Here is a 24,089-nt window from a genome sequence, read left to right on the forward strand (position 1 = left end):
AAATGTTGCTTAAGAGCTAAATGACTCCTGTATTATTGTAGTAACTTCTGCCATAAAGTTTGTTCAAAACAATCCTTAACACTTGCAGATGAAATATCAACTTCTTAAAAATCAGCTTCCTTTCAGTTTTTCCATCTGTTGTCTCTTCCTATCATGCCAAATAAATGCCTCTTACTCTTTGCTGGGCCAACCAATTGATGTTGGGAGGGAATCTTTCAACACCTGCTGATACAACTTGTTTCTAGTCTTATCTGTCATTCTCTGCTTTTCCCTGTGAAGGATCATTACTGACAGCCACTATGCTTTTCCAGCTGAATTATCAAACTCTTAAAGATCAGTTTAGTTTCCCATTTACCCTGGTCATGTCCCTTCTCCTTAGCCCCAGTGAGAAGTTTTGGCTAGGTTACTATTGCACCTGTTGGAAAAAGGGATAGGTATAAAACTCTAGGGAGCAAGGAAATCATAGAATATGCTGAGTTTGAATGAACTCACTGGGATCATCAAAGACCAACTCCTGGCCCCGTACAAGACACCAAGAGTCACACCATGTGCCTGAGGGCATTGTCCAAACGCTTCTTGAACTCTGTCAGGCTTGGTGCTGTCACTACTTCCCAGGAGAGCCTGTTCCAGTGCCCAACCATCCTCTGGGGGAAGAACCTCTTCCTGCTATCCAACCTAAACCTCCCTGCACACAACTTCAGGCTGTTCCCTCAAGTCTTGTCACTGATCACCACACAGAATAGTTAGTGCCTGCCCCGCTGCTTCCCCTTGTGAGGTACTGCTAGAAAACTCTTGGCTTAAAATATGAATTGGGAACTTGAGACTATGTTGTATTTATAGTAAAATCTAACCACATTTTATTCAAAGAATAGTAAGGTAATTTGAAGGAAGATTTCCACCTAGTGCTGTTCTCCTTTGTGCTGCACTGAAGACAACCCCATATGCATTCTAGAACACAGGAGCTGGTTAACAGAAGTGAAACACATGCAAACAGAATTAAGTGGAAAGTACACCAGTCACTCTGGAAAACAGATTCAAGCACTCTCCAGGCAGCAGCATCAACTGTTGCTGGTGCACTTCCTAGATGCCAGCAGTCACCTGTATGGAAAGCAGCTCAATTTTGCTTATTTGCATTTAATTGTAGCTTTCTTTAGGCTTAGTAACATTTTGAAAGCCTCTTAGCCAGGAGGATGACTCTACTAAAACAAAAAACCCCCTTTTTCTTTATATACAAACTGACAAGATTGCACAATCAATTAAAAACAGTTTTGAACATTTAATAAAAACTCATCCTAGAAATCCAACTTTTGGTCTTGAGGTCCCCAAACTCTCTTCTTCATCCAAAATCTTCTGAAGGGCTATGTGAAGTGACTTGCCTACTCTTTGTCCTGTCTGCAAAGCAAAGAAAGCAAAACAAACCTGAGACATATGCTTATTAACAGGAAGACAACTCTTACGGAACACTTCCTTTTGACAAATGTTTTCCCTTTGATGATTCATATACACCAGCTGGTATCATAAAAATATGCTTTTAATTTAGAAAAATAATGGTGGTGAAAGTTTCATTTTAACTTGATTAAGTTTTGGAAAAATATACCCACAAAGGCAGTGCTCTCATTCATCAGAGAAGCATTCCAGGATCATTAATACCAGATCTGTGCATCGCTGGATCACTCAGGAATATAAATTAAATTCACATCAGGCACAAGCACACGTTCAAATTAGCCAGCACACAGACCATGAAGCAATATTCTAGCTGCCAGAGGACAAGAGACACCTGACCAGCAAAGCAGCCTACTAACAGAAAGTTCAGTAGGCTCTCCTGAATGTGCTCAGAACCAGCAGAATAAACTTAGACCAGCTGAACACCCTGTCCTGTGGCCAGAGAAGCCCAAAATGCACACTGGCTTCACCACCAAATCACTCTGTGGGCAGATCCTTCATATGATGTGCAATTCTGTCCTGTCCAAGGACCTTAAAGGAGTTAAGAGAATGTTTTCTTAACAGGAATGAACTCCAGCAGTGAAAACCCACCAGGATTAGCTCCAGTGCTGACCTCTACTCTTCCCACACACCCAACTGTACTGTGGAAGCTACAGGGCAGGGAAACACTGGGCAACAGCGAAACAAAGACCTTAAGGCAGTGGTGCCCATTGGAGCTTTCACAGGGTCTCTCTAAATGACCTGAAATACTGACTGCAAACAGAGATGAAGAGCTCACCCATCCCTAAAGAGGCAAAGGCAGATTATAATAAAATGAATTTATTGGCTCCTGATCAAAAGCAGCAAACCTAGGCCTGCCATACAGCTGACACAAAACTCGGTTTCACCTCCTGGTGACAATTTCTGAAACCATGCACAAACCTAGATGCACAAACCTGAAAATAAGCTACATTTTTAACTGAAGAGCCAGGTGGCAGAATATGGCCATGGTACCAAAGGAAATTTGGGAAGAGCTTTGATGCAGCAGGGTAGCTGTCAATCCTAGGCACCATGAGTTGTGCTACATAAAGGGGGGCACAAGAACTGTTGCAGCTCTGCACTGGGACAAAGATCACTGCAGCAGTCCAGAGTCACGATGGGTGATATACTTTCTTCTCCTCAAATGTAGGACAACATCACTCACCCCAGGTCAAAGTGAGTGGGAACTGTGCAGAACTTTGGTATTGACCCAACACTGCATCTTATTCCTGCTTGCCTCTCTATTGGCTTGGATCATAAACTCAGTAATAAAAAGCCTAATGCTGGCAGCTCCCCAAAACCTTCCCATGAAACTCCCTTCCTAAGAGATATGTCCTAGAATGTCTGTTCTCTACCAGTCAGGAAAAAGTGAACATCCTCTGACCTGCATTTGGGAATAGAAGTGTCAAACATCGGTTACTCAGCTCCTCCACTGGGCATTCCCAGGCCTTTTTGTTTTTCCTTGATACCCTAATCAGGATGTGGAGTTTAAGGCAGGACCAAACAGGTAATCTCTGACCTTACAGAAAACATTTTGGCTTTTTGTGATCAGCTTTATCTCTCACTCCTGCAGAGGAATTAGAGATAACACCTCTCTATCCAGGTAAGGGGGATAAAGAGGCATGTCTGAACACAAATAAAAAGCCGACTGCTACCACTGGGATTAGCACTCTGGACTAACACAATGACGCAGTCAAGTGCCACATACTCAGCTGTAATTCCCACTTGAGACCAACTGTTGTCAAACTTGGCTCCAATTTCAGCATTCCTCACTAGAGCCATGCAGAAATTAGCCTTGTGTCTCTAGGAAACAGAGCCAGCTTCAAGTATCTAATTTTCATTCTGACTTTCAAGTTCAAAACCCATTTCTGTCTCATGCTCAAGGCCAAACTCAGGCGTGAGAATTTACACTGAACAGATTTAAGAAGAACCTGAAGAAGGGTTTAAAATGGATCTTATATGGATGTGGACAATATCCAGATACTAATATTTTTATGAAGTAGGGACAGATTGTAAACTCAATAAAGAAGCAAAGAAAAACAACAGTAAAATGAGAACAGTAAGCTTATCATAAAATGAGTTGTGCTAGAACACCATGCACCAGCAATTCAAAACACCATCTCTACTCTTACAGGGACTTTACCATGTTATAAGTTTTGCTCTTTCAGTCTTTAAAAGAAACAACAGGAGGGAATATGTCCTTTAAAAATACTCTCAAAGTTTATCAGCTTAAGCTTTACTGTCTTACAGCTGTGAAGTATTTGCCTGAAACAAATGTGAGTACCATACATTTCAGGCATCTAAAAGTTTTAGACAGTGTCCATTCACATTAGAGTCTGTTTCAAAGAAACTGCCTGTGACCCTCACAAGTCCCTTGTGCACCAAATCAAAGCACTAAGATGTCTCCTCTAAAAGCCCTTACTGCAGCTTTCCATACACCCAAGTTCCAGTTCATCCAGTATCACCCAAGACAGTCAACTGCTCAACACTCCTTACCTCCATCATTTCAAAAATACTCTCAGGATCCAGGCTACCTTTCCCCACTTTCTTCATAGAAGTGATGGCACCTTTACTGGTCACAGAAATAAGCAGGCTTGCCAAAGAACAGGCTTCTTCCTGAAGGGTAGCATCCACCACATGCCTATATCCAATCTGCAAGTTAGTGACCAAACAATGCATTAGTCTGCAGTTCTCAAAGCTCCCCCACTAAGAAATTAAACTGAGAGTGGTGGCTTTGCTACTTATCTACAGCCTCCCATCCTAAAATGATGTGGCCTTTGGAAACAGTCAGGACTAACTTGATAGCACAGCATTTTAACAGCCTCTGACCCCAAATTATGTGTACATAAACAACAGAGGTGAGATAAGCATGTCACTATTTCATACTGCTTTCTTCTCTACCATCCCTTCATCTGTATGAAACTCCATATTCACCTTTCCCTGCAACTCTAAGTCTAGACTTCGCTCCTCTCTACCTGAAAATTACACATTCTAAGATTCAGGTGAGCCCTCATTTCAGCAATGGCCCCTCTACTATTTATGCAATTTGCTTAAAAGAAATGCCAAGCAAATCCTAAGCAAAGTACCTAAGTAAAAAATACCTAAGCAAATCACTAACACTTGCCATAGAAAATGCAGCACCCATAATATAAACTGTGTTAGCTGTGTGCTACATAAGGAAGACAAGAACCTTTCCTTTGAAAGGAAAGGGATGGTACTGCACCCATGAAAATGGAGTTCTGTCCTCAGCAACAAATACTCAGCATGTAACTCCAGGCAGATCACACAACCTCCATGCCTGAACACAATGGTCTCTTGCTTTAACATACCGATGTATCTGCTGCTCTGGATGTTAAGCAAGGAGCAGATGAAAAACAAAACCAACTCCACTGCATGCAAAAAGATGCATTTTAAGACTGCATCAAATAGAAACCCACAAGACAGAGGTACAAAAAAACCCCTTATTCAGTAAAAGTTCTACATAATTAGGAGACCAAAGACAAACAAACATATACATAGTGGACACTGACCATTTCTGTAACACTAATTTTATCTCTAGGGAAAAAATAAATGGCAGGTGAAATTAACTGGAGTCTCTAGGCAGAAAGTCAGAGATTTGTCAGGCTTACTTTGCTTAGTGTGACAATACAGGGCACCTCATCTACACTGAGTCGAATACAATCATAAGGGTCATCAGACAGCTCAATCTCTTTGGTGCCTTCTTCATCCTCCAGAACACGCACTTTGGGTATCCTGTGGAAACAAAAGGTGCAGAGTCATTGCCAGAACACGTAACAATTACAGCCGTTACATAGTCACAACTCCAGGAAGTCCATGTTCTTCTAAACAAGGTAAAATGTTTAGAACAACAGTACAGAATGTGATCAAAGTATTAACAACTCACTCCCTGAGACTACAAAGGAAATATTTTAATTGGGAAGATATTTAGGATAAGATCATCATATTTACATCAGTCAAACAGTTAGAATTTGAGTTGTTTTTTACACTATTACATGGGGAGAAATTCTTTTGGAATTTGCACAAATCAGTTCTGAACAATTCTTTGCATACCTGCCTGGATGTACAGGAGATAAATTACCAACACTGAATTTGTTCTGTGGTTCCCAACCTTGCAGATAACAGTAAAGTTGTCAGCATTACATCAGTTGCATTGCTTGGCAAAGGTATGACATCAGTAGCAAATACAAGTAGTAAAGCTGTTCAGGAAAGAATAACACCAGCTAAGGAGACTTGGGGTAAAGAGAAAAGATGACATTCATAAAATCATTTCTCTAGCAAGATGAGAAGATTGGCAAGATACTCTACTGTTCTAAGGACAGATATACAAGAGATATATAACTTATCAGGGCAAAGCAGTGATGAAAACCCTGGCAGAAATCCAAGAAATGCTTTCTTCTCAGTTGTGAATGATGGGCTCTCTCACAAATGAGCTAGACAGGCTCCTTATCAGTCGTACATACATTGCATTTGTGATAGCCACCTAATGGAAGTTTTACGGGATGATTTAAGGCAGTTTTCTTAGCATAATGAATAAAGTAATTTAAAACAATTTAGTAGAAGATGGTATTTCAAGCTGCCAAGAATGTCAGCATCTTATACACCCCATTAATCCAGGTGCCTGCTAGGATGGAGTACGGACTGAGAGACTTGGCATTACTGTCCAGTGAAGCACACATAGAGCTCACCCACATCTCTCTTTCACACATTTGCACTTGAAAACAAAATATTTCAAGATGTCCCAAGACAGCTAACTTCAGTAACCACAATCTGGTTTTATGTTGATGCTTTTATGGTAGCATTGTGTTTTATAACTAGACTCTGGAGGTTACATTCTTCTATGCTGTCTGTAACAAATCCCTTCCTTTAAAAGCGGAAGAGACAGGGACTGATTTAATGAACATTTCCCCCCACCAACACAAAGTGATTTTTATTGATCCTTGGATGAGTATTTTAGTTATTTGTGGATAGAAGTCCTAGTGGCACGTACTTCAAAACAGCTAACCCTGCTCCAGTGACGACAACTTCTCTACAAGCACAGTGACCTGAGCCAACCCAAAACGAACACTTTGAGTAAGCAGAACAATTGTGATGTGCACTTTTTCCTGAAATGAAACTCCAAATGTTTTCCAACTCATTAGAAATGCACTGGAGCCTATTTTCAAGTTCAAAATATTAGAAGTTGATGGAATAAAATCACAAGGTGACTAACCCTTAAGCTACACAAGACAGTGGACAACACTGGACAACAGCCTAGTCAAGCAAGAAGTGTACGTGCCAGAGCAGTGTTTAAAAAACAAAGCAAGATTTTAAGAAAATTTGTGAGATTAAGCAATTTTTAACTCCAACCTAAAATAGCTTTGAAACCAGAGAAATGTTTGGTCTGAAAGAAGAAGTTGCCAGAACTAATATCTGAAAAATGCCTGCAAGGAGCTTTTTTGGCCAAGAACAGATGAGAGAGGTGCAAATTAGAACTACTGCAAAGGCAAAAAGATCAGACACAAGCATTGCAGCTGCATAAAAAGGGGGTATATGGACACAAAAACTATGCAAAACCAATGTAGCACAAAGCTTTTCCAGAACACTGTAGATTTCCTCTCCCAGCTTGTGAAGATTTATCTTAAGAAATAGCTGTATGTGTTCACTTTGCAACTGTTATTTTTCTGTTTTGATTCCTGCAACTAACCAGGGCAGAGATCTGTACAGCAAGACTCAGTCATGTAACAAACAGTGCTCTTTTCTGTGTGTGCAGATCCAGACTTCGCAAATGCAAAACTAGTCCCACCCTCGCAAGCAGGCATCAGTTCTGCCTCTACCATGCTGTAGACCTCGGTATCTGCAAGGCTGCTGTGCTATAAACTTTGTAGTTTTTGTAACTTGTCTATTTTCTGCAGCCTCGGTTCCAAGTAGGCACATTCCACAGGACCAAGTTTAATGTCCTGACACAGTAGTTAACAGCGTATTTTGCAGTATCTACTTCCATCATTAATAAATCCATCCTTAAACATCTGGGAGATACGGGTAAGAAGGAAGTCTGATAATCTGCTATCTTCTGCACATAATCTTGATTGCAGTTTTTAGAACTCGATGAACAGTACAAAACTGCGAGGAGTAAATGTTCCCCCTAAACCAGTCCTATTGTCATTGTTCCACGCCTGAAGGGGAGAGTCAGGTCAGGCATTCAAAGGATTTAAATCCCCTAAGTCTTGCACAAAATTCCTTAAGTTGTGATGTTGGATTTACTTACCTCTAAAGCAAAATTTGTCCACAGATATTAAAAAAATGCTTAGAGCAAGATTTTAAATTGAAGCTGAAGTTTTCAAATGCCTATCTGAGTATCTAAAATTTTGTAGCTTCAAAGAAACAACAGCAGCTTGAGCTCCCTGCTCTTAGTTCCAAGGCTGCAGTCAAGGCTGGCAAAAATCTGAAAACACTTAGAACAAAAACCTGGTTGTAAACAAAGTAGGGAAAGCAAGTAAGAGTCAAAGAGGGACACATGTCGAGCACAGCTCAGAACACTTAATCTGAAACAACCTTCAAACTGACATCTTGTTTGGAGAATAATATTTTATGGAGAACAGGCAGCCACTCTTCACACAACCTTGTGTCAATACAAAGAAAACCCAGTAGCTACCAAGGGAAAGGGAGAGGAATAGCGAATGAGGACAACAGGTTTTCACTTTGTATTTCACCTCTTGACTTTCTGAGCTTGTATGAGATAAGCTGAACTAGCATTCCCTGCTCAAATCAGTAAGATAGAGTTTTCAAAGGTAAAAAATCAAGAGGCTCATGCATTGTATCATCATCATTGTATCAGGTACCACATTTTGATATGATTCCCAACTTCAACAAGACTTGTGGAGTTTGCCTGCAGTTTAAAGATTATATAAAGGACACAGTGGTCAGAATAATAAAAATAGATAGGAAACATTAAAATAATTACACCCTCCATTATGTTGTCCATGTTCCCAGAGCAACAGATTTTCTTTTATTCACTTATTTAATTCATTACTTTTTATCTTCTCTCTTTATTCTGGTTAAAATAAGAAAAAATACTTAGTTATCTTATAAAGTATGAGCCTTGGATCTGCAGGACAACTCACATGGTAGTAACTGTTTTAACTATATGATTTTGCATCCTGGCAACTCACCCAGAGAAACAAAGGCATTTCTTCTTTTTAGTGTACTGCCAACTCCTTTGTGAGCCATTACATTTCTGGAAGTATTTCTTAATGTTATAAAAACAATCTACTGTTAAAAGTTACTGAGAACTTGATTAACAAGAGAAATTTCTCAGCAACATATACAACTTCTAGTCTCAGACGGATTCTCCCCTTATCCCTTTTAAAGGATTTATAACCTGATACACTGCCTGTCTTCAAAAGCATATTTTCCTCTTCTTCTTGTGTGTACTTTTCCAGATCTAGTACTGTGCCTTGACTCCCTGATAAATAAGCCAGAACCACACTAGTGACTTTAGCAGATCTTTAATTTAATGCTGAAAACCAATCTGAGATCCACTTTTAAAACATTTATGCTTGTAGGAGTCTAGGTTTTGCACCTCTACCAGCTGTTTTTGCCATGTAAGTTTTTTAGCAAAGCCATTCACTAGGTTGTTTTTCTCAAGGGTGCTACAAACTCTGTACTCCCTTTCACCTACAGATAAAGAAAATAAAACAATAGAAAAAATAGCAGTGAATCTTATTAAAAACACACACAGAAGACTTGCATCATTCATTCTACTAGATTTTATTTTTCCATTCTTTGAATTAAAATGCGCGGGGCAAAGTTCTTTTAAAGGCACATTGCTTCCCCCTCCCCACAATCTCTCACTAACACATTTTTCCTCTTGGTTTTGAAAAGAACTCTAGGCTGACAGTTAATAAGAACGAAATCAAAAGTGGAAAATCAGGGCTAGTTACAAATCAGTAGTCACACTGACAGAGGGCTTCTTATTCAGGAACATCACGTATCAGTAAACACTTCTTATTTCAAACCCACAAGGCATCAACACCAAGGCCTCCAACTACTTGCAACAAAACCATATGGTCAAGACTATTTTTTCTGGATCTGGCTACAACAAAAGTTATATTGTGAGCATGATTGTGCGTAACATGCAATATGACACTTGATTATTAGAAACTGATTTAAAATAACATTAGTTCATGTTACTTGCACGCAAATGTTACTTGAATGCAAGCTGTCTTGGGTACTTCTTATTTAAATAATTAAGCATTAGAACTGCTGTGCTCACAGAGAGTACTTCTCTTCCACTTCCCATGCCACTTCCACCCACATGAAATGAGATCTGTGCTTTACCTTGTGTTAAAGAGAGCTGCCTTCACTGCGATAGAGATTGCATCAAAGATGTTCCCACCACATTCCAATAACTGTGGAGGAAAAGAAGAATCTCTTTAAAAAAAAAATCAGGCTACTGCCTTTAAATGAAGCCTTTATTTTCTTTAAAGCTACTTGAAAAGGAAGAAAATTAATTACCAGAACAGGTTTTTAAAAAACAAAGTTGTCTTTAAAGCCTATCTATGAAAAGAAACAGATAGGAAATTAAGATTTCAGCTAACTGTATTATACATGCAAAATAGAAGAGTTAATGCACTTCATAATAAAATTAATGATAAAATTTAATAATAGAAGCTGAAATGAAACCACCACTGTTCTTAATCTTCTTGTGCTAAGGTTCTGAACTAGACTATGACCGGAATACTCTTTATAAACTCACTACATTAATTCTTTAGTGTTAAATCAAGCCAATCAATTTTCTGTATTTTATTTCAAAGAGGGGCCTTTTTTTAAGTATCAGCCAGACAAAACCAACTAGGAGAATTGCTTTCATAGATGAAACACACACTGTCACCAAGAACATGGTATGGAAAGCTACTTACATAAGGTAGAGTTATGAAGGCACATCATGATTTATTCTCTTTATGGGAAAGAGTCATTGTCAGGTTTGCCTCGTAGCCGAAAGTGATCTAAGGAAATCCTGATGTCAAAGTCTATTTCATATGAGTGTTATGAACAAGTGAAGTGTGTGGAGGGAGCCTAGCTCAGCCTCTTCCCATGAAGACTGGGAGAACAACAGGCAAAGGGGAAAGCAGCACTGCATACAAGGTAAAAAGGGAGGGCTCCCATAACCACTAATACCTCCTGCAGGCTGCCAGACAATCAGAGATGTGTCTGTCCATTGCCTACTGTCACTTCTCTGACAAGCTCAGCTCTCAGCTGCCAGTACTATTTCCTGAGAACACACACACACAGAGCAAGCATTTGGAATTACTTCAGCAAGAACACATGGATGCTTCTCTGTCACATCAATCTATGCTGTATGGTGAGAGCAAACCAAGTTTTGCAATCCTGATTGCATTGACTGTTCTTCAAAATCTATTTAAAAATGAGATAAACTCCTGCACAGGGAGCAAATAATAAACAAGATATTCCGCAAAGACCGTTTCTTTTCATGAAGACAGACTGAACAGTGTAAAAAGAATGACAAAAAGTTGGGATAGAAAGCTAAATACAAAGGTGATCTGATTATTTCTTTGCAAACAGCTGCTGGATACAGAGAGGTTAACTTGCCCCTTTCAGTCATTATTGGATTTTACTTGATAACACAATAAGCCCCACAATATCTTTGTTATTAAAACACAATAACGGGATGTGCTTGCACTGTTGCTAGGCTTGTGTTCAGGCTGATGTTCTGAAGCCTCTTCTGTACTACAGTGGCTCCTAGAGGCAAGGAACACAGCCTGCACAGAGCATGGTGCAACAATTCCTCTGCAAAGAAAGGAACGTTTTTCTCAGCTGAAGCACCTTGTACTGATATCTGCCCCAGTTATTTATTTATTTTCAGGACTAAGAAAGTCTGCAACTGTGAGTTATGGGAAGCAGAGGAGTCTTCACTGCTTCTAATTTACTGATATGCAAGTGAAAAAGTTATTGGAAAGAAAAGATAACACATTGTAGACCTCACCTTATCCAGAGAAGCTTTTCCTCCAAAAGTAGAGATTCCTAACTTCTTTTTTTATCAGACTGGGGCAGAGTGGAATATAAAACATGAGGAAATCCTGCAAGGTGCTCAGTAGTGAACTGCAAAAATTTCAAGAGAACCTAACACACCCTGTCCTCCTGACACACAACCTACTGTGACTGGGTAGAGAATGATAAGAGATTGCACACTTTGATTCTCCTTGCTTGGCACAGCAGGCTGCTGGGGCAAACCATGTGGAGAAAACTATACATATATATAAAAACCCACTCAAAAATGCTTGAAAGCTTATTTCTGACATCAATGGCTTGCTTAGAAAAAGAAAGAAATTGAGGAAAACACAGAGAAGGTGAGAACAGGCTTTTGTGGTACTCCATAAGGTACTATTTGGAAGTGGAATGCCTTCCATTAAGAAAGAAAGCATATACTTTGAAAGGTCATGGTATATATTCTTGACCTTTGACATATATAATCTCAGTTTGTCCACATGTCTGCATCTTTGTGGTGTGCATGCTTGAAATTGCTTTTTCTCCTTGTCTGACTGTACAGGATTATAGCACGTCCCAAGTACACTGACCACTGGAAAATATTTGAGAGATGTTTTTAATCTATAAAGCTGCATGAGTCTGCAAAACAAACTGTTTTCTCTTTGAGGCTGCAAGTGTCAAATTCTATTTACACAAAGGAGCTGAATATAGATGTTTCAATCAAAGTACACATGGCTAAATTATATAGTAATGGAGTATTTCCAGGCTCATAACATTCTTTCTGGATCTTTTGGAATGAGAGATTTCCAGACAAGTACCTTCACACCTGACCACAAGGTACCAGTATTTTCAGCCTCACAACAGATATAAGGCTTATTTTCCCTCCAACATAACTATGCAACACAAACATCAATGTAAACAATTTCCAGGAATTCTGAAGGAAAATATCACCCAAAGGACTCTCTATGAGTGTTGTTTTTATACTCAGAATCTGTCCCCCTCCAAATACAAATAATATGAGTTGCTCCTTATATTAGCCCAGGTGTCATCCTTCTACCACACCCCACTAAAAGTATAATACAGAGGCCTGAGGTGGAAAAAAAAAGTTGGGGGTGGAACAGAGTAGAGAGAAATGTTAACAGTATCTTGTTCTAACTGTACCAACAGCTCTTCAACGGCTCACACACAAAACCCCTGCAGAATATAACATTAAGAAGACTCATCAAGTTTAGAGTTGTAATTATGAACCTGCAACAGATTCTTTATTGGCACTGTAAAAAGGGCTAAATGTAAAATTCCTCACATAACATAGGCCCTGATGTTCATAATTCTGATACAACTAGTAGCATGAAAACACCAAGGCTGTTCTTCTCTGTAGCTGTGGACAATCAACAAATCTGTCCAGGAACAATCAGATAATGACCAGCTACATCTCAAACAAAAGCTATACAGAACAGTGTACATGTGTATATATATACACACAGGAGCAGACAGCTTTATGAAAGGCTTTGTTTATGCAGTGCCTATGCAATGTTAAGCAGCATGTTGCTTAAATATGCACAGCATTTAATATTCTGTACCTCTGCTTGTAATTACCTAGTAACTAAAGGCCCCAGTGTGATTTCTCAGAACTAACACTTCATTCTGCATTAAACCACGCCAAGCTGCAATAAGCCAGTGACTTGGGCTGTTAAAGCACTCAGTAGAGGTACATATTCCATCATTCTGTAGGTGGACTCTTGTGGCATGTACTGTATCTACCATAATCAGGCTAATGCTAGTGCTTTTTAAACACTTAGTGAACTAATTTTCTCATTTATTTAGTCTAAATGTTCCTGTTTTGTTCAACAAAACCCTGTATTTAATTTTCTGGCCATACAGCTTAACATTTTGCACATTATTTCACAGACACTAATGGATTCCTGTAAGATCCCTTAACATATTTTCACTTCCAAATTTGACAAACAGAAAGTCAACTTTGGACCAATAAGAATTAGAAATGATATTCAGGAGAGTCTGACTTGCAGACTTCTAAAAGTCCCATGACAGAGTGCTTTAAATGCAGCATATTTTGGAAATTGAGCTGCTGCATGCATCAGATTTGTACACATAAAATTCAGTTTTCATTATTGTCATGGGAACAAATACCCAGTTTACCTTCTACATTCAATACATATATACAACTTTCATCAAAAAGCACCTAGGCTAAACCCAGCTTTTGCCAGAAAAGCTTCTATTTTACTTTACTGAATTAGTAGTGATAAGAGTGCAAAGAAGCAAACAGGATGGGCAGTTCTGTTAGGGCTAACATCCAGCCATGATAACTTACATTCATTAGAACAATATATTTGCTGTTACATTTAGCTTAGAAGAGAAGTTTACCCTTCTTCAGTGGCAATTTTCTGGTCAGTATAAGATCACTGATTTTTATCTGAGAGAGATTCGGAGTATTCAATGTTTTTTTAGTTCTGCAGTGGAACAGCAACATCAAGAAGAGTAGAAAAAGAGCAAACTGAAATTAGTGATTAACTGCTGTAAGTAGGTTCACAAGAAAACGGCCATCCATGCTGTGATACATTACATCACATTATGAGAAGCCTTTTTTTACATAAGAAAATACACAAGGTTATGCTAAGTCAGTCTCTGCCTCAGAAAAATTTTGTTGAATCTTAGTTTTCATTTCTGTACTTACCAATATATCCACATAGAGAACCCAGCAGTGCTCTTTGGGATTGATACAAAGGGATTTCAAGTCTACACTGTTCTCGCAGCTGAATACCCTGTACAGCGTATTTGCTATATCTGTGCCAAGTTCTTCTCCTCCCCGGCCTTCCAACTCAGGAGAGTTTGAAGAACTAGATAAAGAAAGAAAAGAATAATTTCACTTCTGAAGCAGCAAACATCCAAAGAACATTTCTTAAATATAAAGCATTGAAAGTATCTAAGGATTTATTTGTACAAGAATAGGCATCCTATCTGAAAAGGAATGATTTCCATTTTGCATAAGAGAAGGTTTTGGTGCAGATAATATACTGACATTTTGTTACAAATACTAATACTAACTAAATCCCACCACTATCTTCAGTTCCCAAGTTATAATTGACGTATAATTTGCTGAATTTTCTCAGAGATTATTTCTTAAGCGCTGTCACCTTCTATCATGTCAACCCTTTAAAAAAAAAGTGAGACATTTGTACTAAGTTCACAACAGCTAACAAGGCAGCCTAGTAAGAGCTGAATGTTAAATTATTAAAAGAGTGGCTTAGAAGAAAAAGATATAATGATATGACAAACAGAACACTAATTTCTTATAAGTAACATGACTGCCTGACCTTAATTGGTAATTTCTTTACTGAGTGTACTGTCTGCTATCAAGCCCCTCATAGAAAGCAGGTCATTACTTTCAGCAGCTTATGGAGAACAGCAACTAAACAACATATTTTCCTGAAGGGATCTGACAGAGTGTGTGCTCTTCACTTCTCTGATTCCAACAAAACAAACTTGAGAAGACCCGAACATTTATTTATGAGCAGTCATGCAAGAAAGTTCTTGGATGCTGGGGCCTGGTATGTAGCTAAGAACAAACTTCTAACAAGAAAAGAAAACAGGCCTACAAAAAAACCCCAGCCAAACAAACAAAAGCCAAACTAAACTAACCAACAAAAAAAAAAAAAAAAAAAAAAAAAAAAAAAAAAAAAAAAAAAAAAAAAAAATCCAAACCAAGCAAAAAAGGCCTTGCCTCCAAAGAAGAATAAAATAGAGCAGAAATGTCTAGAGATGCATATATGGCAAAATAATGAACAAAGATTCCAAACCCAACCTCTGGTTTATACAGAGGGCAAGAATATTCTCAAGCAGTGGACCTGTAGCACCATTGCAAATCTTGTTTTAAAATAAACCAGTCAGACCTCCACCAAATTAATTTCTCCTTGCAGAACATATCAAAGGAAGTGGTTCCACAGAAGTAGTCTTGGTCTGCTCAAAATCTGTAACGGCAAAGCCCCACATTCTCCTGGCAGGGCACCTCACAGGGCTAATTTCTCATGTATGTTCTGTATCTATATGATGATACAAAACCTTTGCACACCAGGAATACAAAAATACAGCAGAAAATTAAGTCTTGGAATACAATCACTTCACCTTTAAAAAAAATCCCAAACGGCTAAAGATTCACTTTATCAAGGCATGACTTAAACCATCAAGTGAGCTGTACCAACAGTACTGCAGAACCTATAACCTTACATATAATTACCTACTATTATCCTTACCTCACAGTAATTATTCCAACTTGTTGTTTTGCAGAGTTGATGAAAACTCAGAATGCCAGGAAGAACTACTGGATTTTATAGAAGTCATTTGCTGCTACTATTAACAGACAGCACTACACATGCTTAAAAATACAAAGAAACATTACTGCCAATTAAGCACTGATCTATGCTTCTAAACTATATTTGCCACATGAATAAGCGCTGCAAGTGTGACACGCAATATTATTCAGGGTTATTATACACCAATTTTATGAGATAGGATCTTATCTAAGTATAACTCAGTAATGAGTCAGGTCCTCAGGTTGTATTAAACAAGCATTTATCCATGGAAGCAGCTTTTATGCAAGTTAACAAGATTATTCTGTTTAAAGCATGCTATGCAAGCATTATGATCTCTGTGGTAAGTTGAAAGAGTTATGCAAACTTCAATCTATGCCTCATTATTATTTCTAAACAAAAAGTTTTAGCAAACGTCGTATTTTTTGATTACAAGTGGAAGCTTTGTTTGACAGTGACAGAAAGAACCTTAGACCCAATTGGAATATCACTGTACATTTCACTGCATCTTAATTCCATTATTATTTTAACACTTCATTTCCTTGCAATCAAAGTGAAATAAAGAAGTAAGGTTAGCAGGATATTATTATAATAACTATTTGGTAAATACTGCCACCTAATGCCTACAGATTATTGCAGTAATTTACACTGGGCAAAATTTGGAAGGGGGTTGTCTTAACAGACTAGAAAGAGAAAATGCCAAAAGTCTTGGCTTATGGAGCATAGAAAGGACTTAGTAGTGGTACAAAACTTATACTCCCAAGCAGGATGTAACTTTCAAGATCATCAAAATAATTTCAGTGTCACAGTGCCTAACAGACTAAGATTCCTCCTAAAGCATAACAATGCTTCTACCACAGATCTCTACTGAATTTCAAAACTCTTCCTGTTACCAGTCAAAATCCTCCTGTTGCAACAGCTAAGTATTGCCCACCTATTGCTCAGGCCATTAATATACTGTAATCTACAGAAGGCCAGGCCTGGACAAATATATTCCTTGCTTCCCTAATTCCACAAACAAAATCTGATGCATTCAAGGAATTCAAATGTCTGCTTTTCTTGTTGTTCCTATTTCTTACAGTTTGAAAATGGTAAATCAGGTGAGCCACAAAACTCAAATGTGAGAAAAGCACACACAGCAGTCTTTCAACATCAAGAGCCAGGATGAATATCTTCTCCAGTGATGACAGGCAGTAAGAATACCACACAGGACACAGACTTGTTTTATGATAATTATTTTCTAGGATCACAAATCAGTGCCCCAAAAATCATCCCTTCCAGAGACCCGCACTAAAGTCTGTCTCAAAATGGGACTAAGTGTGCTCTTTGGATTTTAGGTAAAGGACTCAGAGCAGAATAAAGAGAAATGGAAGTCTGGAACAGAGATGATCCAGCAAGTGATTATTTTCATCAGTAAAAGAAACCATGAAAGTTTTGGGAAATAAGCATTTTAAGACAGTAATCACTGCAGTCCGAGTTTTCATTATTAGCTTCAACAATATAAAAGCCAAGTAGAACACACAGGAACTTCACCAGGAGATGCAGGGTATCAAACTACGCTCAGTTACTACCACCCAGTGGCAGCCTGGAAAAGCATCAGGGTGCTGACAGCAGCTCGACAGAAAACAAGCTGCCTCCACTTCACTTTTTGTCTTTTGCATCTTTCTGGAGGCTAAAGAACACCTTTCCCTGTGCCACGAGCATGTGAAAAGTGACTACACTTCTCTAAAGTTCAGGCTTTTGGCGCGTGTTGTCACAGAAATCAAAGATTACCTACTTCTGAACTGACAAGATTCATCTCCCACAATATCGATGCACTTCTCCCTCCCATCTCATGAAGCAGAGATTAACCAAAAATACAACCTAACATTAATCTAATGAGTTGAAATTTTTCTAATATCTATTTTCACACACAAGAAGCGTCACAGAATTGCCACATGTCCACAGACCACTTTTTTCAGGAAGGAAATGTCCCTGCTGTCAGTGAACTTTCTTCATATAGAAACAACCAGAAAAAAACCCCAAAACAATAAATATGTACCATTTAACTCACTTCATACATGAGTTTTAACAGTAGGACCGCATTCAAGATCATCTTCCCATCTGATATTTTTTGAACAGCAATCATAAACAACTAATTCACAGGTGAGTGCTTTCCTTTAAGGTGTAAATTTCCACAGTTAACTAGAACATAGTGATGTAGAGAGGCAGTCTCAGATAAGGCTGCATAATGTGACACACCAATGTTAAGGCAGATATAGACAATTAGGTCAGAAAGACTATCAGATATACACTTAGTACCTCTCATACATTAGCTTTAACAATGGTATATTGGTTTAATGTCAGAGTAGCAACATTTTTTTGTTTTTAATAAAAAGAAAAGGAGATGTCACATGCAAAACAGCCAAGTTGACAATGACAAGGCTTTTATGAGAGATCCCCAAAGCCCTTTATGTCATAAAGAACAGTTTTGGGGAAGTCTGCAAGACTTGGATACTGTAGTCTCAGGCTGCAGACAGTCTAGTCTAACACTGAGATGTCACTGTGCTATCTCAGAGCAACCCGAAAACAAGAGTTCTCAGTTTTCTTCTAGCTTCCTCTGTAATTCAACCACTATGAAGACTGTAAGGATAAACAACAGTCCATTTGTAGCAAAATGCAAGAAGTCTGATTAAAAACAAACATCCTTTTAGTTAATGAAAGATGGATTCACTGATAAATATATAACTAAAATTTCTAATTAGTTTTTGCATCTGAAGTTTACACTGGGGATTTTTCTTTTTTTAAATGAAAAAAAAGTTTTGTACAAAACACATTTCAATCTTTTTCCACTGCTTTCACAGACAAAGTAAGCAAACCTTTAAGTACAGCTAAAGCACAGTCTGTATTGGTCGATTCTTTTCTTCCAACTTCTTTTGAAAGAGATTTTCTATATTTTTTCATGGAAAAAACCAACAGCTGACATCTTAGTCATGAAGTCAGGTTACATGCACATGTACTAGAACCATTATTCTCTTCCAGCTGCAGTGATGCTATGCAATTTGGGATTGTTTAATTTCACCTGTTTTCATTCTTTAACTCCTACTGATTCGCTTCTTTTGGGTTTGCAGGACCAGCCAAAAATTTCTCAACATTTACTGCTACTGAAACAGTAAAAGAACTTGTTTCTATTACTCAAACCTCTAGAGGAGGTTAGTGAATGAAGGCATAAACTTCTGAATAATGGCAAGACCTGATTAGCCATTTATTCCAAATATTAGATCTATTTCATTCTTCTCTAGTATACTAACCAGTCAACAAAAAATTCCAGGTAACCTTCATCTGGTTTCTCCAACTTCGGTGTCCCCATTTCAGCTTTTATGCCTACCAAGATATCAGTTTCTCCCTATTAAAACAAAAGCATATCACACAACTGGAATTATAATTACAGAACTACTTGTTTAATTTAAATGTCTATGACAAGCTGACATTTCCACCTTTCAGTTATCAGATAATTCTATCAGAGTAAACTTAAAATAACATTTTTTTAAAGAACAAAAGGCTTTAGAACGACAATATTAAGCCTAAGAAGATTCTTCAAATAATTACCATACATATTACCTTCCTCTAGGTTAAAAAGACAGTCTTAATATCCAAGACTACTTCTGTCATTTTGGTTCTGTAAACAACTCCTTCTGCAGAACCTTCATAATACTGCACAGTATATTTATCTTCTTCACACTCAACACGTCAGAAGTAGTTTTGCTTCATTCTAAAGGAACAGAAATTTTTGCCCCCACCCTCAGGGATTAGGCACAACAGTAACTTCAGTTTTCAAGATTAAATGTTAGATTAGTTCAGACTGAAGGCTGTCCAGGCACTTTACATTAAATCCAGCTCAAGCCTGCCTGAACTAATTATGTACCCTGTCATTATTTCCATATCCCATAGTTTTAGTTACTGCTATACACACATGCCATTATACACAAAAACCCATCTATGAATAGCATCAGCTTAACTAGTCATATGAACAAGGAATTTTATCAGCAAGGTACCAAATCCCTAAGAAATTTACCTACCAGCTTTACTCTTGCAGATCCACTTGTGTTTGATACAACATCTGTTTCTACTTCTGCACATCTGTAGTCTTCACAACCTCGACCATCTACACGAAGATCTTCCTAAGTATGACAATCAATATACTGCACTTAAGGGAATCAGTAATGAAAAGTAAAAAAAAAAAACAACCCAACCAAAACCAAACCAAACCAAACAACCCAAAAAAACTAAACAACCACAAAAACCCAACAACCCCCCCCTCAACCCCTGTGACTTTGAACTTTCCTTCTCCTATACCACACAGCAGTAAAGAGGATATAAAAGCAACAACTTGTAGTTTCATCATGGAGTACAAAAGAAGCAACTGTACTTTTTCTTTTATATCTCGTTTATGTAGAGCTTGCAACAAGCAATCTGCAGGCAGACATGAACTGCACCAAGCCCCTCCAATACCCGAAAGAAAGCTTCAGATTCCAAAACTGTAAAGGTCGTGGCCTTAAATGGTACATTACCTAATACAACCCAGCTCTTTGCTGGGACAGGCAAGTTCTGTACTTTTACATAATAAGTTAGGACACCAGCAGACAAAAATAATACACCAGCCTTCCAAATGCCTTCATCCACTTGTATTTCAAAAACGGGTATTAGGCATCCTCTGATACTATACAGCTCGTTCCCATAAAACCAGGCTGTTTTTCAGTAAAATTCAGTAAAAATACAGTTCTGTTATCTTTGGGGCTTCTCCCCAGACATCTTTTACTCTTCCTCCTTGGTCCACTCACGTTCCTTCACTAAGTGACAGGCTAAAACTCTATCTAACGGCAATAACTTGAGAAAGAGCCAGGGAAGAGGTGGAAAGAGCAAGGGAAGATGAGCAAATGGGGACAGAAGAAGTATATTAAGCTATTAGAGAGCATCCAAAGGAGGGCAAGGAAGGTGGTGAAGGGCCTTGAGGGGAAGTCGTCTGAGGAGCTACTGAGGTCACTTGGCCTGTTCAGCCTGGAGGAGACTGAGGGGAGACCTCACTGCAGTTACAGCTTCCTCCTGAGGGGAAGAGCAGGGGCAGGCAGTGATCTCTTCTCTGTGGTGACCAGTGACAGGACACAAAAAAACTGGCCGGAAGTTGTGTCAGGGGAGGTTTAGGTTGGGTATCGGGAAAAGGCTTTAGACCCAGGGGGTGGTTGGGCACTGGAACAGGCTCCCCAGTAAAGTGGTCACAGCACTGAGTCTGACAGAGTTCGAGAAGCGTTTGGACAATGCTCAAAAGCACATGGTGTGATTCTTAGGGCAGGGCTGTGCAAGGCTGGGAGCTAGATTTGATGATCCTTGTTGGTCCCTTCCAACTCAGCTTATTCTATGATTCTGTGCAAACAAATCCACGTCCTGCTCTCAGCCTGCTTCCCGTTCCGACGCTCAGTGTACTCAGATAATTACTACTCCGGAGGCTCGCCCCCCGCCACAACGGTGGAGGGCTCCCTCCCTCCCTCCTTCCTCCCTTCCTATCCCCCTCCTCCCCAGCCTAACTCGCTCCCCACCGCCCGGCGCCCACCCCGGTACCTGCACGCCGTGCACGATGTAGAGCTTCTCCGCCTCGCTCAGCACCACGGACGCCATTCCCGCCACCTCCCGCCTGCACCTGCGCAGTGCCACGCTTCCTCCCTGCCTTCCTGCCTTCCATCCGCCCGCCCGCCCGCCCGCGGCGGGAAAGCTGCCGGTATCCATAGCTGGTGTCCCACCCGCCCAGCCGGCACCGACACCGGCACCTCACAGCGGGGGCTCCCCCTTCCTGCCGGCAAAGCGGGGGGTGCAATCGGGAAGCCACAGAAGCCTTTCACATGGAGTAGGCGCAGCGCTCTGGACGCGGTACCCACTAGGCAGCCCGCATTCCGGAAAACGTCCCGTCCAAGAAGCTGGCCCTCGTGGTAAACCCAGAGCACCCGCTCTCTGCCTGCCCTCTGCCAAGAGCTCCTGAAAGAGGCTGTGGAAATATCCCAGTGCTCAGAACGGGATCGCGTAGTCAGAGTCCTCTGCGTTTCTTCATTTTCCTTGCGAAGTTTTTACCTCAGAGAGGTCCAAGCGAGGTGCGGTGGGCGGGGAAGGCTGGTGCGGCAGCAGGGAAGAAACCAAATGCTTTCCTTAGGAGATTCTGTTCGTCCTGTGCCAGATATCGCTGGGAAGGTGGCGTGGGAAATGTAATTAAAAGCTCGCACTATTATATTAAAACAATAATTAAGGGTTGGGGTTTTTTTGACAGCCTTAATTGAAAGTTGCATAACAGTCATTAATGTAAGATTGCACGCCTTTTTGCACAACTCCTGTGTATCATTTTCACAGTATTTTAAAAGATGCTATCTGACTTCACACTGATGCTTGCTTGGATAAAAATGATCCATGGCTCTGAAGAGTTACACAGCAGTGTTGGAGTTCATCCAGTTTTCCAGAACTCCTTGCTCAGTCAAGTGTACAGAGCATTCCTGGCTGTGCCTACTTGAGCAGGTGGCATGATGCAGTGGGAGCAAACCTCAAGAGCAATGGATGGTTTTGGAGGTTTTAGGTTGGTCTGGTCCCATTGGCAGGCTGCTTATCCATTAGCAGTTGGGGCATAGCTGATGCATTTCTGGGACTCTTCTCATGGCTTACCTGCATCCAAAAGGAGTCAAGTTTCTGCACTCTAGAGTTGTTGCATGGGCATTGCTTACTGCTTCTTGGTGGGGAAAGCCAGCAGTGGAGCCTGACAGAGCTGGGAGCCGAGGCTTGGATAGCTTGTCCTCCCTGCTCACCCTAGGGAGGTGAACAGGGCCAGGTCTTCTTCCTGGGCCAGGGGAGTGCCAGACAAAGGCAGTGCCTATGCATGAAAGGGCCCTGGTTTGTATATTCTCTCTAAAATAGCATCTGCCAGTGCTGCTGTCCAGCACAGATTGACCCTTCATTTGACTTGCAGTATGATACTTGTGTCATCACATTCCACAGTGTGAACCAAACAAGAAGTAAGAAGAAATCAAAAACTCCCTGAAAAAGCAAGCGATTTTGATCTGAAACACAGTGTTAATGTAGATGCGCCCTATGATTTCCACTGAGAGCACAGGGAGATGACATTCTGGCTCTCATCTCAGCTCCTGCCTCTCATGGCTTAGCCCACAGCAGCTAACAGTTCCAACTGCCAGAAAGAGAGTGATTTGTTAATTTTTTTCCCCACCTCTGCCATCCCAGTTTGGAATCTACCTGATGTTAGTCAAACTCTTGCATAGCCCAGAGGCTCAGCTAGCAAATCTTGTTTACATGCAAAAGGCAGTTTTTCAAAGGCGGGAGGAGTCCAGGTCTGGCTTGTTTCTCCTCAGGCAGGACAGAAGGCATCCTCTTGCCCTAAAGAGCACTTCTGAGCACATTCAAATTCCAGCACAAGGCAGTAGTGAAGCTTATCATACAAAAAAGGATGTCACTTGTTTCTTGGGTTTGTTTGGGTTTTTATGTTGGAGTTTTTTTTAACAAAGGCAAACTCTAACTTTCCTCTAACTTCATTGTGGTAAATTAATGATATGTGTTGGCTCAAATAAAGCCAGCCTGAGGGAAGCCCCTGAAACGTGAACATTTGCAGTGCATGATTAATACCTGGCAAGGCCACAAAGGCTGGAAGCAGTGGCTTGACATGGAGAGTGTCAAGCAAACTCAGCCCTTGCTCTGGCTCCAGACATGACACCTGCAGTGGAGTGCTCTGTCACAGAACCACAGTCACAGAATGGGTAGGGTTGGAAGGGACCACAGGGGGTCATCTGCTCCAACCTCCCTGTTCAAGCAGGGCCATCCTAGAGCACATAGCACAGGATTGTGTCCTGACAGTTCTTGAATATGTCCAGTGAGGGAGAGTCCACAACCTCTCTGGACAACCTGTTCCAGTGCATGGTCACCCACACTAGTAAAGAATTCTTCCTCGTGTTCAGGTGGAACTTTCTGTGCATCAGTTTCTGTCCACTGCCTCACATCCTAGTGCTAGGTACCACCGAGAGGAACCTGGCTCCATCTCTTCCCCCCTCACCCCCCCACTTAAGACATTTATACACATTAATGAGGTCCCCTCTCAGTAGTCTCTTCTCGAGGCTGAACAGGCCCAAGTCCCTCAGCCTTTCCTCCTATGAATGATACTCCAGTCCCTCAAACATCCCCTCTGCTCTGCGCTGTACAGCTCCTCCTTGAGTGCCAAAAGATTTTGGAACCTGCAAACCAGAACCACTCTGAACCTGCCTGGGGCTGAGAGATGACCGA

General features: G+C 40.2%; 1 protein-coding gene and 1 long non-coding RNA gene across 2 annotated transcripts; one reads left to right on the forward strand and one right to left on the reverse strand.

The window, feature by feature from the left end:
• Window positions 1–1,256: 1,256 nt before the first annotated feature.
• Window positions 1,257–21,681, reverse strand: EXOSC7 (exosome component 7). Its single transcript, XM_048299634.1, has 8 exons — window positions 21,387–21,681; window positions 19,850–19,951; window positions 19,082–19,176; window positions 14,159–14,321; window positions 9,799–9,869; window positions 5,091–5,214; window positions 3,958–4,113; window positions 1,257–1,392 (listed from the first exon to the last, which is right to left on the reverse strand). The coding sequence occupies exons 1-8, from the start codon at window positions 21,549–21,551 to the stop codon at window positions 1,288–1,290; spliced, it is 981 nt and encodes a 326-aa protein (XP_048155591.1). The 5' UTR covers window positions 21,552–21,681; the 3' UTR covers window positions 1,257–1,287.
• LOC125324096 lies at window positions 10,658–23,959 on the forward strand. Its single transcript, XR_007202801.1, has 3 exons — window positions 10,658–10,669; window positions 20,372–20,375; window positions 23,559–23,959. It is a non-coding gene; the product is annotated as an uncharacterized LOC125324096 (long non-coding RNA).
• The last annotated feature ends 130 nt before the right edge of the window (window positions 23,960–24,089 follow it).

This window comes from Corvus hawaiiensis, chromosome 1 (genome assembly GCF_020740725.1).
Source record: "Corvus hawaiiensis isolate bCorHaw1 chromosome 1, bCorHaw1.pri.cur, whole genome shotgun sequence".
Taxonomy (NCBI): domain Eukaryota; kingdom Metazoa; phylum Chordata; class Aves; order Passeriformes; family Corvidae; genus Corvus; species Corvus hawaiiensis.

Bases quoted from the DNA above. Each gene is read 5' to 3' on its own strand.
- EXOSC7 (XM_048299634.1), bottom strand. From the start codon at position 21,551: ATGGATACCGGCAGCTTTCCCGCCGCGGGCGGGCGGGCGGGCGGATGG. The intron at 4,114-5,090 runs GTAAGCCTGACA...ACTAACTTGCAG, and splicing joins GTATTGTCACACTAAGCAAA to ATTGGATATAGGCATGTGGT. The intron at 1,393-3,957 runs GTAAGGAGTGTT...TTTGCTTTGCAG, and splicing joins GTATTTTTGAAATGATGGAG to ACAGGACAAAGAGTAGGCAA.